This window comes from Acinonyx jubatus, chromosome D2, assembly GCF_027475565.1.
Source record: "Acinonyx jubatus isolate Ajub_Pintada_27869175 chromosome D2, VMU_Ajub_asm_v1.0, whole genome shotgun sequence".
Taxonomy (NCBI): Eukaryota; Metazoa; Chordata; class Mammalia; order Carnivora; family Felidae; genus Acinonyx; species Acinonyx jubatus.
The window spans coordinates 67,880,902-67,896,658 of record NC_069393.1 but is presented as its reverse complement, the minus strand read 5'-3'; the positions used below and the strand labels follow the sequence as shown (position 1 = coordinate 67,896,658).

General features: G+C 40.6%; 1 protein-coding gene across 11 annotated transcripts in view; it reads right to left on the bottom strand.

Moving 5' to 3' along the window:
* The window catches only part of VTI1A (vesicle transport through interaction with t-SNAREs 1A), a 348,766-nt gene that overhangs the window by 331,758 nt on the left and 1,251 nt on the right, over positions 1-15,757 (bottom strand). For all 11 annotated transcript variants that reach the window (XM_027063066.2, XM_053206829.1, XM_027063063.2 and 8 more), the window contains exons 2-3: positions 5,846-5,904; positions 1,490-1,600 (exon numbers count right to left, since the gene is read on the bottom strand). In XM_027063066.2, coding sequence (XP_026918867.1) covers positions 1,490-1,600; positions 5,846-5,904 — 170 coding nt within the window. The remainder of the gene's footprint in view (positions 1-1,489; positions 1,601-5,845; positions 5,905-15,757) is intronic.

Here is a 15,757-nt window from a genome sequence, read left to right as displayed (position 1 = left end):
TAAACTACACATAAAATATGCCATCTTCATCATTTTTAGGTATACCATTTAATAGTGTTAAATATATTCACATGTTGAGCAACCCATCTCTAGAATTTGTTATCTTGTAAAACTTAAACTCTATATCCATTAAATAACTGCCCATTTTCCCCACCCCCTCAGGTCCCAGAAACTGCCATTCTACTTTCTGTCTCTTAAATTTGAGTCCTCTAGATACCTCATATAAATGGAATCATATAGTATTTATCTTTTGTGCCTGGCTTGTTTCACTCAGCATAATGTTCTCAAGCATGTCATGTCATGTCATGTCATGTCATGTCATGTCATAGCATATGTCAGAACTTCCTCCATTTCTAAGGCTGAGTAATACCCCATTGTACACATGTACCATGTTTTGTTTATTCATTCACCTGTTGCTGGACACTGAGTTGCTTCCATCTTTTGGTGTTGCGAATAATGAGGCTAGAACGTGGATGTACAAATAGCTCTTTGAAACCCTGCTTTTAATTCCTTTGGATGTCCAGAAGTGGAGTTGCTCAGCTGTATCTTTTTATTCACTTATGACTTTCTAATTACTAACAATTTCAACATTATACGTTTACATTTACATTCTTAAATTTGCTCTAAAGTGGGCAGAGTTGACAGTCGGATGTATAGGAAGAGAAAGCTAAATACTCTCATGGAGCAATTGGTGGAAAGGATCACTTGTACGAATTATCAGCTGAATTCCTTTTGTCCTTTTGATTGGAAAAGTGTAATGTATCCTTTTAAGACTCTAATAAAGTCTATGGTACCCATCCCAGGAAAAGAGTGCACAGCGAAATGGATATCCAAAAATACCTATATAATTTCAGGACATTCATGAGTCCCTGAAGTCCATCTGTGAACATGGCATCTTAAAGCCTGCAGACTATTAAAAGGCCCAAAATTCGGCTTCAAAATTCTAACAAATGCTAAGTGGCAATAAATACTGTCTAAACTCAGAGGACCACAGGTTTTGGATCTACTTGTGAGTCGTGAATCCAGCATCCCTCATATTCCATCATTAGCTAGCTCTTTAAGCATAAAAAAATTATTTTTAATGTTTATTTTTTTAAGAGAGAGAGACAGAGACAGAGACAGAGACAGAGATAGAGACAGAGACAGAGTGCAAGCAGGGGAGGGGCAGAGAGAGAGGGAGACACAGAATCCGAAGCAGGCTCCAGGCTCCGAGCTGTCAGCACAGAGCCCAATGCAGGGCTCGAATCCACAAACCATGAGATCATGACCTGAGCCAAAGTCAGACGCTTACCGACTGAGCCACCCAGGCGCCCCAAGCATTTTTAGACCCCTAAGTTATCAATAGCGAAAGCTGTGCTTGTCCCCGGCACAAGCTCCTAGAGACGATGCGCGTCATGCTAACTGAGGTGTGTGGAGGAAACAATAAAAAATACAGGTGAAAATTCAGTTAAAGATTAGTAAATGTGACAGAGGGTAGAATCTGACTCACAAAATCTGTTTCAAGCTTGCCCATTTCTTGCTTGTAGCTTCGCATCCTGTTGCTGTACATTCCTCGACTTTGGGGTGGGATCTCTCGGACTTCCAGATCCATCTGTTCAAGCTGGAAGGGTGAGAAGAACACATGACTTATACCATATGCTTGTACTGTATTTGGCCAGACATCTAGAGTTGAAATGATTTAGTCCCAATTCCTCATTTTCCACTGGAGGAGCCGGGCTGAGGGAGCTAGCTGCCCATGATCAAGTAACAATGGGACTGCTTCTGTGCTTAACTTTTGTTTAGGTCAACAAATAGTTACTGAGTTAGTGACACACAGAGTGACAAAGCACTCACTTTGCCAAGAATGTTTTTTAGAACATATGCATTAATCCAAATATCCTCAATAATAACAATTTTAATACCTTCGGTGTGTCCTATCATTCAATCCAACCCAACCTGGGTGGTCTTTTGACCCCAAACTACCAGGACTATGGGAACCTAAAACAAACCATTATTTCTACCCTTTCTATAAAAGGCCAGCCCAGACTTAGTCATTTGGTGAAAATTCTTCTGGAAACTCTTTTCTGATTAGGGAAATCACATGCCAACCAATATGTGATCTCAGCCTCCAGCCGGACTCCTACTTTATAACCATGTTGATAATAGAGTTAAATGGATACAGTAATATGCTAAATTACACAAAGCTCACTGAAATTACAGCAGCATACTTTTCAATAATCTGTCACTAATAACACTTTGGAAACAACACGCGAGCATGTAAAGAGAGGTGATACAGAAACAGGGTGATGATTAAGAACACAGGCTTTTGATTCAGATGCCGGTGTCCACATCATAGGCTCCACTATTTACTAGTCATGCACCTTTGGACCGGTTTATTAAGTTATCTGGGCCTTACTTTCTCATTTCTATAAATAGTATGTCTTCTGTAGGACAGCTGTGAAGATTATAAGGTATAATTCTCATAATGTGCTTACAACAGTGTCTCTTGCTTGATAATTGCCAGATTAATGTGAAGAATCATAGAGGTGATTACTGATGAAGAAGAAGAAATAGAGCAAGTATGACACAAGGTATCAGAGGTAGCTTCTTTATACTTGGCATTAAAAAACAAAAACCAACAACAGCAGCAAATTGGCTCCGGCCATGTCTAATAAACTCACATCCAAAAACGCTGCTATATATTTTACCTTTTCGAGTATTCTAGGGGCGCCTGGGTGGCTCAGTCGGTTAAGCGTCTGACTTCAGCTCAGGTCATGACCTCACGGTCCATGGGTTCGAGCCCCACATCAGGCTCTGTGCTGACAGCTCAGAGCCTGGAGCCTACTTCGGATTCTGTGTCTCCCTCTCTCTCTGCCCCTCCCCTGCTTGCATTCTGTCTGTCTCTCTTTCAAAAATACATAAACATTAAAAAAATTAAAAAAAAATAAAGTATTCTAATGAGTTATTTCCCTAACTACTATAAGCTTATCACTTATATACCCCTTACTCGTCCAGCATTAGGACTGAATAATAGCAGCACTCAGATACCCAGAATACCATGTTTCAATTCACAGGCCTTAATTTTTATTAAAAAAAAAAAAAAAAAAAAGAAAGAAAGAAAGAAAAGAGAGAGAGACATAGTTTTAATTAGGGTTGACTTAAGTGGTGACCACTTAAATTATTACCATATCTCTACATAAATGTGAAGCACCAATAAATTAGTTACTCAGCAAGGCAATTATTTCACTTCTCTGAAATCATTATTAAGTCCTTAGTGCTTACAGGGTGAGCAGAATCATCCAAGTAACTGCCAAAGTACATGTAAGTGCAAATCCGAGAGTTGACTTCACTTTTGTTTAAGGCATTTTATAAAGACACTGGAAATGAAATTAAAAGGAGGCAAGAAAGAAAAAAAGGAAACACACAGCAAGCACTTCAAATGACACCAGCAATAAGGCTAACGTGAGCTTGGCTTCATGTTGTCACAACATTTACGTGGCCAACATAAAGCGGGAGACATGGTAAACCCAAGACTAGCAGTGTCCAAGAGATTAACACAAACCGATTGTTCAGCAGAAACACAAGTAATCCTGATAAGCAAAATCAAAAACAAGTGTTTCTGCCAGGGTCCTCATCCAAAGGAGAGAGTGTAATACACTGAGAGTATCCTTAACAAGGTTGTCATCAGAGTTAAGTAAATTCGCTGTCTGATCATGTTCAACAAACAGAAACACATATCTTAGACAGAATTCTTTATGTTAGTTATAAGCTCCATGAGGTATAACTATGTTTTATACTTCTTGGTACAGTAAAATCTTGGCTCTTAGGAAACCAGCTTTCTAACATCATTAAGTAACTTGATGGCTCCAAAAGAAGGTCAACAAACCAAAACACAGTTTTTGATGCAAAAGAACTGCTCCTAAGAACTCAACACTATAAGCCGTCAACTCAGGATCCAAACAACTGACTACTTGTACAGTTCCATTCAGAATGCGCTTGCCAGCTGGAAGGCAGGACAGTCCTGACTCGCAGCCACGCTGTGTAGAAGGTCAGTCTTGTTACACGAAGGCCAGGAAGCATGAGAGAAAGAGTCGAATATAAAAAGAAAAGAAAGTACGGGGAAAAGCATTTGAGAAAAGGGGGCAACTTTCAAAACTGAGGCAGACATTCGAAGCTGGAGTTGGACGCAAAGCTGCCACTGCAGAGGCAGTGACAGCACAGCAGAGATGAGAAGCTGCTCTTGCAGGGTCCGGAGAGCATCCGACACTCTGATGGCTAGAAAAGAGCCAGCGACAGAGAAGACAAAGTAGCGGCTGTGCAACTCGCTGCCTCCGCGCCCAAAGTCACGGAGCAAAGGTCCGCTGTGTGGTGGGGAATGACAGCCACCTATTTCTTCAGACCCTCTAAAACAGCAGCCCCTTGTGTATGACCCTGTCAAGAAAAGTAACTCAGTTGAATAACTCTGGAAATGCTCCATGCTTTAGCTGGCCCCTATAGTCCCTTCTTAGAGATCCATAATGCCTCTTAGCCTACTTACGGGTCCAAGAGGATTCTGCAGAAAAACAACAACCAAAAAAGATGCCACCCTCCAATTCTATTTAAGCCAGCTAGTTTCCCAAACTTATTTGACCTGGCAACAGCAGTCACCAGAAACACACTCGGGGAATCTGTTATAAGGATATTAGCAAGCGGGTACCGAAGGAACACCAGGCAGTGCCCTTCAGTATGTAGGGAAGCAACACTCTCATTTAGGACCCCATTGCGGCCATAAGTAGAGTCGCGCTTGTAAAGCTTGGCTTTAAAACCCCAAACTGGGAAACAACACCTTTTCAAACTTTTTGTTCCTTGATGTGCAAATATATTTATATCAAAAAGTAGAAGATAAGCCAGAGCTCTGGGTATAGCCTGTTTAAATACAAGCTCTTACCCCACCACTTGTAGCGTAGGACCTCAAAGCTACATAATCTTTTGGGGCCTCAGTTTCCCCACCTACAGAACGGGAGCAATAATGGCACTGAGAATCACTCCTCTGTGGGTCTCTCACATTCCCACATGTCTTGCTGGGCACGTCAGGAATACAAGGCCCTGACTGCTCCTTTCAAGCCATTTCTCAGGGTTGTATTTATAGGGAACAGCCCTGGGGGAGGAAATAATGGGCCCCTCCGGGACAAACAGCAGGCTTGCTCACAGGCTGCTACAAAGCAAGGCATTTCCCAGGCTCCAGGTTCCTTTCCCGGAAGGTATTCTGCTGTGGGTAGACATTCTTCCAGGCAAACCTGCGTCACTCCTGTGGGAACTGGGGCTCAGGGAACTGAGGCAATTGTGCTGAGACTCGGGTGGCACCTTTTGCTGTAATAAAGTTCTTTTGCTTTATTTGCTTTATTTTGCTTTGCTCGGTCAGAGGACCGAGCAATCTCCTGTCTTCCACCAGCATCCATGACACTATCGCAAACTTAGCTGTCACAAAGCAACAGGGGAACATCTCAGGTCCTTAACACTTTTTGACCGACAGCCTTTGTCTCACAGCACTTGTGTGAACATTAAATATGATAAAGCAAGTAATGTGTTTAACCCAGGGCCTGGTACTGCGTATGCCTTTAACAAGCATTAGCTATTTATACCTATTAGGAAACATATTATGAAGGAAAATAAACGGGAGTCACTTAATGCATCACCTTCATTAAGAAGAATAAAATCCCAAGAGACTATTAAATTCTCTTCAATGGAAAAACTGATGACTTCGGAATTATAAACTGCTAATCGGAAATGTGTCACGTTTCTACAGTGTACAAAGCAGACTAGAGGAAGGCATCGGCATAAACGGCTCTGGGTTGATGTGAAAACATATCACTGAGTCTGCACATACCAATTCTTTCGCTTCTTCGAGCTGTTTCTCCACGTGGCCAACCATCTGCTTCTTCTCATCTGAAACAAACAAGAATACCAAGGAATTGCTAAGGATACACATAAACTTTAAATTGTATTAACCCATGAGTTAAATGGGTGATGAGTTAAGGAGGGCACTTGTGGTGGTGAGCACTGGGTGCTGTATGTAAGTGATGAATCACAAAATTCTCTACATGAAACTAATATTACACTGTATGCTAATTAACTGGAATTTACATAAAACTTGAAAAAAAGGTACATTAAAAACAACAAACAATTCCTAAAACTGGGTGTGATCTTACAATCCTTTAAAAGATCATACTTGTAGGCAGCATGGGTGGCTCAGATGGTTAAGCGTCCGACTTCAGCTCAGGTCACGATCTCACGGTTCGTGAGTTTGAGCCCCGCATCAGGCTCTGTGCTGACAGCTCAGAGCCTGGAGCCTGCTTTGGATTCTGCATCTCCCTCCCTCTCTGCCCCTCCCCTGCTCCCACTCTGTGTTCTCTCAAAAATAAATACACATTAAAAAAAATTTAAAAGTTAGTACTTTCATTACGTATTGACTGTAATGGAAGAAATATTTGAAGTCAGAACTATTGATTCTTTTATTTTTTTAAATTGTTTTTTAACATGTATTTATTTTCAAGAGACAGAGACAGAGTGCGAGTGGGGGGGGGGCAGAGAGAGAGGGAGACGCCAAATCTGAAGCAGGCTCCAGCCTCTGAGCTGTCAGCACAGAGCCCGACGTGGGGCTTGAACCCACCAACAGTGAGATCATGACCTGAAGTCGGACACTTAACCAACTGAGCCACCCAGGTGCCCCAAGAACTATTGATTCTAAACCCAAAGTCATTACTTACTTGCTGGTTGTGGGATCCTAGATAAGAGTTTTTTTTTTTTTTTTTTTTTTTTTTTTCTGAGACTCAGTTTGTACTGTCTAAAATGGAAATTTTAGGACTGGATTCTTTTTAGCTCACAAGGCTGATGCAAGTAAAGTTACTTTTAAATTATGAAGTGCTAAGTCTCTGGATGTAGTTTATTCAAACTTCACCACCATCAAGTTATAATTCAACTATACTTCCCTTTTCTGAGAGACATGTCCTAGCAGATATTTTCAGAAAACTTCTCCCTGCCCCCATTCCAAAACAATCAGTCCATTTATTCAGAGACGGAACCTAAGTTTTGTGCTAAGTGAATTTACTGAACAATTTACAGTTTCATGTCTAACACCCTTCTTTTCTCAGGCAGTAACCTCACTCTTTTGAGGCTTTCCTCTTCACCAAGCAGGTCAATGGGAGATTCTATCTTCTTCTATGATCCTGCTCCTTTGATCACAGTGACCTAGCAAAGGATGGGCTTCTCAACCTAGTTGGACCAATCCCAGTAGCTCAATCCCTCTTGCCACACTCTTCTGCGGGGGTGGAAGTGGAGTAGGGATATAACTCAAGCAGACCAATCAAAGTCCTACAGCAATAGCAAAATCTTTTCCTCATGGTAGAGTTATGACAACATAAGTCTAGCAGCTGTTGGCATCCATTGTTTGAGTTACAAGAAGCAAGTTACTTTGCAGTGGTTGAGAATGAAGTCTATATTTAGAAACAAAGCTGAGGGATAGGTATTAGGTAGGGAGGGAGGTAGATTAGGTACATAGATTTAGTTAATTAGTTTCTGGTTCCAGATAACTCTGACACAGGTTTTGCTTGACTTTATCATGATTTGTTTTCTTGAATTAACAGATTTCTTTTTTTGTTTTTAACGTTTAATCTTTGAGAGAGAGAGAAAGCACGCACATGCACACGAGTGGACAAGGGGGCAGAAGGGGGTGGGTGGTGGAGAGAGGATCTGAAGCAGGCTCTGTGCTGACAGCAGACAGCCCAGTGCAGGGCTTGAACTCATGATGACCGTGAAATCGTGACCTGAGCCAAAACCAAGAGTCAGACGCTTAACTGATTGGGCCATCCAGCTGTCCCTTCTTTTTCTTTATTTAAAGTTAGGTGTTTTTTTTTTAATTTTTTTAACGTTTATTTATTTTTGAGACAGAGAGAGACAGAGCATGAACTGGGGAGGGGCAGAGAGAGGGAGACACAGAATTTGAAACAGGCTCCAGGCTCTGAGCTGTGAGCACAGAGCCCGACGCGGGGCTCGAACTCATGGACCGTGAGATCATGACCTGAGCCGAAGTCGGCCGCTTAACCGACTGAGCCACCCAGGCGCCCCAAAGTTAGGTTTTTGTGAACCTAATGACTATTGACTAATACAAGAAACTAGAGAAATCATGAAGCTTGAAATGGGTACATTTAGTGGCTGACTAGCCCTTCAGAAGGATCGTCAACACTAAGTAGGGAATGTTCAGTAGAAGTTATCATTTTACTAGAATAATGAGGTTCTGCTAATCCCAACCCCTTCCCTTTGATCCCCCTAAACTATGGGGCTAGCTATCACGTGCGTTTTGTATACACTCCAAACATTTCACCCTAAGAAAAATGCACATTTGAAATTAAAATTTTGTTTGATTTTGCTTCTTTGAAAAAGTTAGGCCTACATATGGCCAGGTTAAAATTTTAGTACATGACCCCAAATCTATTTCCTTCTGGCACATATGAATCTGCCCAATATCTCCATAAGTTATAATAGAACCACACTCTATTTTTGTGATAGAACAGAATATGAAATAAGACAAGCCCATCTTTGACCAAGAGTGAGATTATGAATTTACGGTTCAGAAGGAACATCTTGTTTTCTTTAAGGTGCTAAGTCCATGCATAAGTCCATGCTTATTAGTCCAGAACTAATAAGCAACAGTTTTTCTCACAAAACAAAACAAAACCAGAAGCCTTCCTTGTCCTGTATTTCCCTTTGCTAATGTCTCTCTCTTATACCCACAGTCACAATTGGCCTTCCTCATCTCCCATTTCCTCCCTATAATCTTGCTCTCACCCCCCACCATTCTACTGAAGTGACTCTTAAGTCTGATGACCTTTCCTTTGCTCAAACAAATGGGACACTCTCTGGTCCTACGTTTCCTTAATCTTGTGGCATCAGACCTCCTGCTCCTCCCATCCTGTCACTTTTTCATCTCCTGGCTTCCACAACACTCTGATTCTGTGATCCTCCTACAGGCTCACTTCTGTCTCCATGTCCTCTGCCGGCATCCATTCCCTCCATTTATCCTTTAAGTGTTGGTGTTCCTTGGAGTTCAGTCTTTGCTTTTCTTCTCTTATGACTATTGCCTATGTCCCTGGACAATTTCATCCCACTACCATTTTTAAGCTGCCATATTACACATTTATGATCCCAAATCTTTATCTCTAATCCTGATATATTTCCAGGACCCAAGACCTTTAATCCCAATGGCTATGCCCACCTCCACTGTGACTACCTGGCAAACTGCTATTCAAAACTCACTTCAGAAATCACCATCTCTTCAAAGCCTTTCCTAACCCAACAAAAAAGTTAGTCACTCTCCCTTACAGAAACACCTAGAACTCTTACCTGAGTCCAATAATTTATCTATCACACTTACCATCTCCTAGGTTGGGGGCTTTGGGAATACAGGATTCATGTCTTGATTATCTTTATAGTCCTAAAATCTAGCACTGAGACTGTCATATGATCAGTTCTTGAAAAATGATGATTAATTGAATAAATAATGCAGGATGGTGTAAACATTGACAAAAGAAGCGAGGCTACCAACCACCCTGGTGTCCCTGCCTTCATACTTGCTCCTCTCTACCATTTAATCTCCCCAAAACCTGGCTATGATTGCATCACTTGAGCCTAGCAGTCAAGGTGTTCCACATTCCAGATCCAAGCAACCTGTCCAACTTTATTTCCAACTACTAGCTCTCTAATGTGTACTCTACATGCTAAGCAGACAATTGATTTTTACCCAAACACATCTCTCTCTTATTTTTGTTTCCCGCTCCAACCCTTTGTTTAAGCTACCATTTAGGACTCTGTGGCTGAATCTAAAAGAATTGAGTCTGGCTAATAACCTAAGCCAAAAAAGGGAATTTATTAGAAAGACAGCTATTAGAATTAGAAGCGGGAAATCTTATTAGAACACACTGGAGTGACTCATAGAGTCAATGGTAAACATGAGCCCCCAAGCTCGGAAAGGACAGTTCCCAGGGTGGCTCGAGTACCAAGGGAGCAGGAACTCACTGACAGTCTCTGCAAAGGGAGGGTCTCGAACAGCGAGGCCAACTCTCTTCTCTGCTCACTCTGCTCATGATTCGAATCCCAGCAAACATTCTAGGAATGCACTCACGTGGGTAATGTGTTCACCTCTTGATCTGGATAGGTGGCCTGTCAGTTCCACCAAGACTGGGTTGAGGTAGTTCCTCAATGGAAAATTGAGGTGCTGCTATCAGAAGATAGAATGGAGGATTCTGGGGACCCCAAAAACAACAGATACCTACTGCGCCCACTTTTTGCAACCTCTTTGAATATACCCTTTCCCCATTTTTTGTCTGCTAAATCCCACCTATCCTTCCAGGTGATTTCCTGGGACCGATGTTATCTCCTCTGAACTCCCAGACCTCTGTGCTCTGCTCTAGTGGCTCTGATGGTCATTAGAAACTGGTGTAGTTGTCTCTTCACCCTCATTTCCAGCTCCTTGGAGGCAGAGACCACTCTTCACACGTCTTTGTCCTAATCCTGTATTTCTCACATCTTTAAGAAAAGAATGAAAAGGTGATGATTTAGGAGGAAAGCATGAATGAGGAAGAAAGGAAAGAAAGAAAGACTGAATCAGGTGACCTTGGAAATATCTACCAACATTAAGTTTTGGCAACCTTCTAGCACAATTCATATGTATTCCCAAGAAAGCTTCATGCTTTCCACGCCAAATGGCATCCCCTTTACAAATGGCATGTTCCTAAGATTCAGAACTTCATAACTAACAGCTATCATTAGTTTCACAGGGCTGTGTGTTGAACATTATCACAGTCAACCCTCAAGACAACCCTTTGGAGATACTAGCATTATCCCATTCTCAGGCAAGCAAACAAACTCAGAGTGATTAAAGAACTTCTCCAAAGTTAAACAGCTAGTAAGTTGCAGAGTTGGAACTCCAACAAGGTCTGCTTTCCAGAACTGAGTCTTCACCACTGATACCCTACATAAAATGCACTATATGAACAAATGTCATCACCTTTTTTGTATATAGGCTTGATGAATGCTGATATACACCTAAGTCTTTGCATAGCATGACCTTCCCTTGCCCACTCGATATTAGCACAAGTGCCTCGTGCTTGTGTTACACACAAACCTACATAGTATGATTTTTTGCCAGTAATAAAAGAAGGTCTTCGCAAGCCTTGCACACCCCCTATAAAGTAGTGCAAGTGTCACAGAGAACTTGATTTCAGTTGCTGCTACCTGTCTTTGTGCAATGCAGGTATTTTTAGAGAAAACAGCAGTGAAAATTATGTACTGGGAAATGCGGAGTGAAAGTACTAACAGAGGAACTTTTTATATTAGAGAACTTAAAAATGGATATGTTACTAATGCTACACTATGTAGCATGGTGGAGAATGGTCACTAGTGAAACAAAGCCATTCTAGAATGATCCATGTAATAACAGATTAGAGTTGGAGACAGCAATACGAACTCGTGTTTAACTTAACATAGATGGTTACACATACAAATATTTTTTGGTATGTATACATACGTGATTCACTGTACACACATGCATTTCCTTGTCTTTCAGCTGAGGGACCAGAAGCAATAAAACCCCAGGAGCTATGGGCATACCTAGTGTCCAGATCTTGGTTGCTAACACCATTTCTCAATAAAAGGAAGTTGGATTCCTTGTAGAAATGGCTGATCTAGGACTGGTATGGGAAAAGCACAAGATGATGTTGGAGTACCCTGGAGAGTAAGACAGTGCTAAAAAGGAAAAACCAAAAACCAAACCTGCAATAATAGGGGTATATGAAGAGTACACAGAAGCCAGCTGAAGGGGCTTCCCATGGTCAAAGCTGGAACAATGTGAGCAACAAAATAAAGTAGTGTTGGAATACAAGAGAAGAAAAAAATAAAATCATGAATCCGTGGATATAAATGACGGAATAAGCAAATGGAGAAGAACAGACAAAATCTCCCCTGCAGAGAATCCCAAATGATTAACACAGATGCTAAGCCTTCAAGGAGGTGGAGTCTGATGCCCAACTCCTGAGGTGTGGGCTATGCATATGGTTTCCTTCCAAAGAATATGGAAAAGAGGAGAAAGAGTAACTTTACAGTGGAGAAACCTGACAAACACTACCTCAGCCAGGTGATCAAAGTTAGCATCAGTAGTGATAAATTAAGTTACAGTATATATTCTTGATGGAATGTGATGAAAATCATGCTTTATTTCTGTACTCTTCTTCCCCCAAACCTGTAACTCCAGTCTGATCACGAGAAAGGCATCAGGCTAATCCCAACTGAGGATCATTCTAGAAAATGTCCTACCAGGACTCCTCCAAACTGAAGTCTAGAGAAAAGCCTGAGAAAATTGTCACAGCTAAGAACATAAGAAGCCATGATTAATAAATGTCTTGTAGTATCCTCGATTGGATCCTATAATAGTAAAAGGACATCAGGTAAAACAAACGAATAAACAAAGCAAAAGGGAATCTGAACAAAGTACTGCATGGACTTCATTTAATTGTAATGTATCAATATGGGTTCACTGGCTGCAACAACAAATGTATCATATTAACATAAGATGTTAATAAAGAAAACTGAGCATGAGATACATAGGGTTCTCTATATTATCTTTGTGATTTTTTTCTATAAATCTAAATGTGTTCTAAAATTAAAAGTTATTTTAAAAAAATCAATAAAGTCTTTACTCAGGTTAACTAAATTGTTGAAGGGCGAGAGGTCCCTCTGGGATTAGAGTGCGGGTATGGGATTATAGTATAGCTATTTCAATTTACTGTGCACCCGGGTTCCTGAACTAGAACTGGAACCATCTCTTCAACTCTAACTCTCTAGAACAACAGAAATGTAATGCATGCAAATCGCACATGAAATTTTATATTTTCTAGTATCCACATCTTAAAAAGTAAAGAGAAACAAGTAAAATTAGTTGTAATACATGTATATATTTAGTTTTAGTAATAGCCCAATATATTCAAAATATTATCATTTCACTCTGCAGCCACATTTCAAGTGTCCAGTAGCTACATGTGGACATTACAGCTCCAGAGCCACATGTATTTTAAGCAAACCACAGTATTCATACATAAAAGCAGACTTTTCTGAATTCTCCCTCCTACAAACACTACAACTTACAAAGGCAAGAGAGACTCATGGAACATTTATGGCTTCTTCCATTCACAGCTATGCCTAGATGGTTTCCAAAAGCCTCCAAGGAGTGGCATAACTCATGAGCAAGACTTGAGAATTTTCTTCCAGAAAGGATACCTGTCTTGTCCCATCACTTTCCCTTCTTTCCCCTGCCTCCCTTCTAGATACCACGAGTTCGAAGCCCAATTTCCATTTCACATCCAAAAGACCGTGATCATTCACATCCTTTCAAATGTAGGCATTCTTCAAGAGAGATTCACCTAACTCTAGTCTAGGCAGAAAAGGAAGCAAGAATTGAGGTCCAAGTTTCCTTTAAGAGTTTAATTAATACCACAAAGTCTGAGAAGCTGGGTCCTGTCTAACCCTGCCGGCTGTTCTTCAGCAGTGTTCATAACATCGCTAATAGCTCATTTATCACGCACTTTTTCTGGTGAAAACAAAATGTGCTACTGTGTTCCAGACTTTCTTTCATTTGATTTTTACAACACTGTAAGTAAGGTTGAAGCAATTACCTCCTCTTGCCAATTTAAAGATGGAGGAAGCAGGCTTAAAGGGACCAAGCAATTTGCTCAAGATTGAACATCTCGCGAGTAGCAGAACAGGTGCCATGTGTGAATCTCACAAAGTGGTAGGATTCACAAAAGATCACTTATCTCTCTGCAAATGGTGAAGTAAGCATATAATTGCAAAAGAACATTTTATTTAAGATTCTTGAGGAAGCCTCCCTGATGTAATGGCAACTTTGTACCTGTAAAGCATCCTCCCACTTAGGATTCGTCACCAGAAGAAAAGGAACTTCCCAATTAGTATTAGGTATGTTTCTACCCATCCATTTTCCTGACTTTACCACCGAACACTAATCATTAAAATTAAATTCCAAATACAGTGCCATAAGAATATTACCAAGAGAGGGACTGATCTGTTTCATTAGTCCAAGTACCAAAATTATTTAAATTCAAACACTTCAGTCTAGGAACAACGTCTCTTTATTGTTTTAAAACATACCACAGAGTAATCAAATTTCTTTTATAAAATAAAGTTTTAAAGTACTCCATCTTTTCTATTCTCTCTGGAAGTAACACTTTAATACATTGTGTATGCACAGCACAGGTTAAAGTTCATAGCAATCAATTCTACTCACTCTACTTCCATTTAAATAAGTTAATAAGTTGGGGAAATAAACTGCTTTGGCTGTGAAGTGTGTTCCAACTGTAAACTTTTTAACTCAAGTAAATTATAGTTCATCTCCTCTAAGTCAACCACTAATGATGTTCTGATGGGGAGGGACTGTAATTACTTTTAATTATACTGTTTTTCTCATGGCTGTACACACTGATGGTCCAGAGACATATCTGAAATTCATAACTGCACTGGATATATTTTTTCATTTTTTCTATTTATCAATTAGAAACAGATTATAAAGAGAGCAAGTATAAGTAACTATTAAGAGGAAAACTACTACATTTTTAAGAATTACTATCATTCAATTAGTCAAGTCAGTAAGCATTTCTCCAGTGCCAGCTCTACGGTCCTTTTTCAATTCCAATGTAACTGCTATGTTTGGGCCTAACGCCACACTATACGTAAGGTGAGTCAAGGCTTTATTTTTAAGGTACCTAAATCAGAGGTTTCCTTCAAAACGGTAAGAATCATTACATTAAAACATAAAGACAAGGAAGAAGAAAACTGTAACAAAAACTGTTTTCTTGGAAACAGCTTTTACAACTTTGCACCCATGTATGACTTTGTTACTTTATAAAACACCTTCTTAACACAAAAGCTATTCGCCCAAACAGAAAATGCTTCTTTGTTAAAACTGCTACAATCAAAAATGAACAAAAATCCAACTGAAACCACAAGTCCTGATACTCTGCGACTCTGGAACTCAAGTCAAAGGAAGTCGCCTCCAGCAACACCGACAACAAAAATCAAGATGGTCTTGGGCAGTGGAGAAAAGCGGAACTGAAGAGAAGAGGCGAGGTGATGTATCATGAAGTGATGAGGCCATCAGCCACTCTCTCCACGAAAGTCTCTGAGGCAGCAGAGCTCGATGGTACGCCACCTTGATTCTCTCCTCTTGTTCCCTCACTTGGGCTCATAAACCTCTTTAAGACATCATCCACCTCTCCAGAACTAACTGGGACTTCAGGGGATGAGTGGGGTGTCAGTTCAGAGATCCTGGTCTCAAGCAAATGTCCCTATTAATAGAAAAAGGGTCAGGGGAGGGGAAAGAAAAACGAAGAAATAAAGGAAGAACATTATTTATAAACACACAAGTTTGGGGGAAGTAGGGAAAGGGAAAGAAGAACGACACCTTAGGTCCAGCAGAAATTATTCTGGCATCAAGGACTGACTAACAAGGTGGGAATAGGGAAGCTGCCCACTAGTTCACAGATCAGTGAGCACCCTCTTTTCTGCACACTATACCCCAGAGCCAAGGTAGGGTCAAGTGCAGAAGACAGTTCAGTTTCCCCAGCAAAACTAAGCCACAAGTAACAATCTTACCTGCAACTAACTACTCAAATTAAATATGTACTTAGAGAAAGATAAATCCTAAAACAATGTCTCAGAATAAAAAAAAAAACCCAAA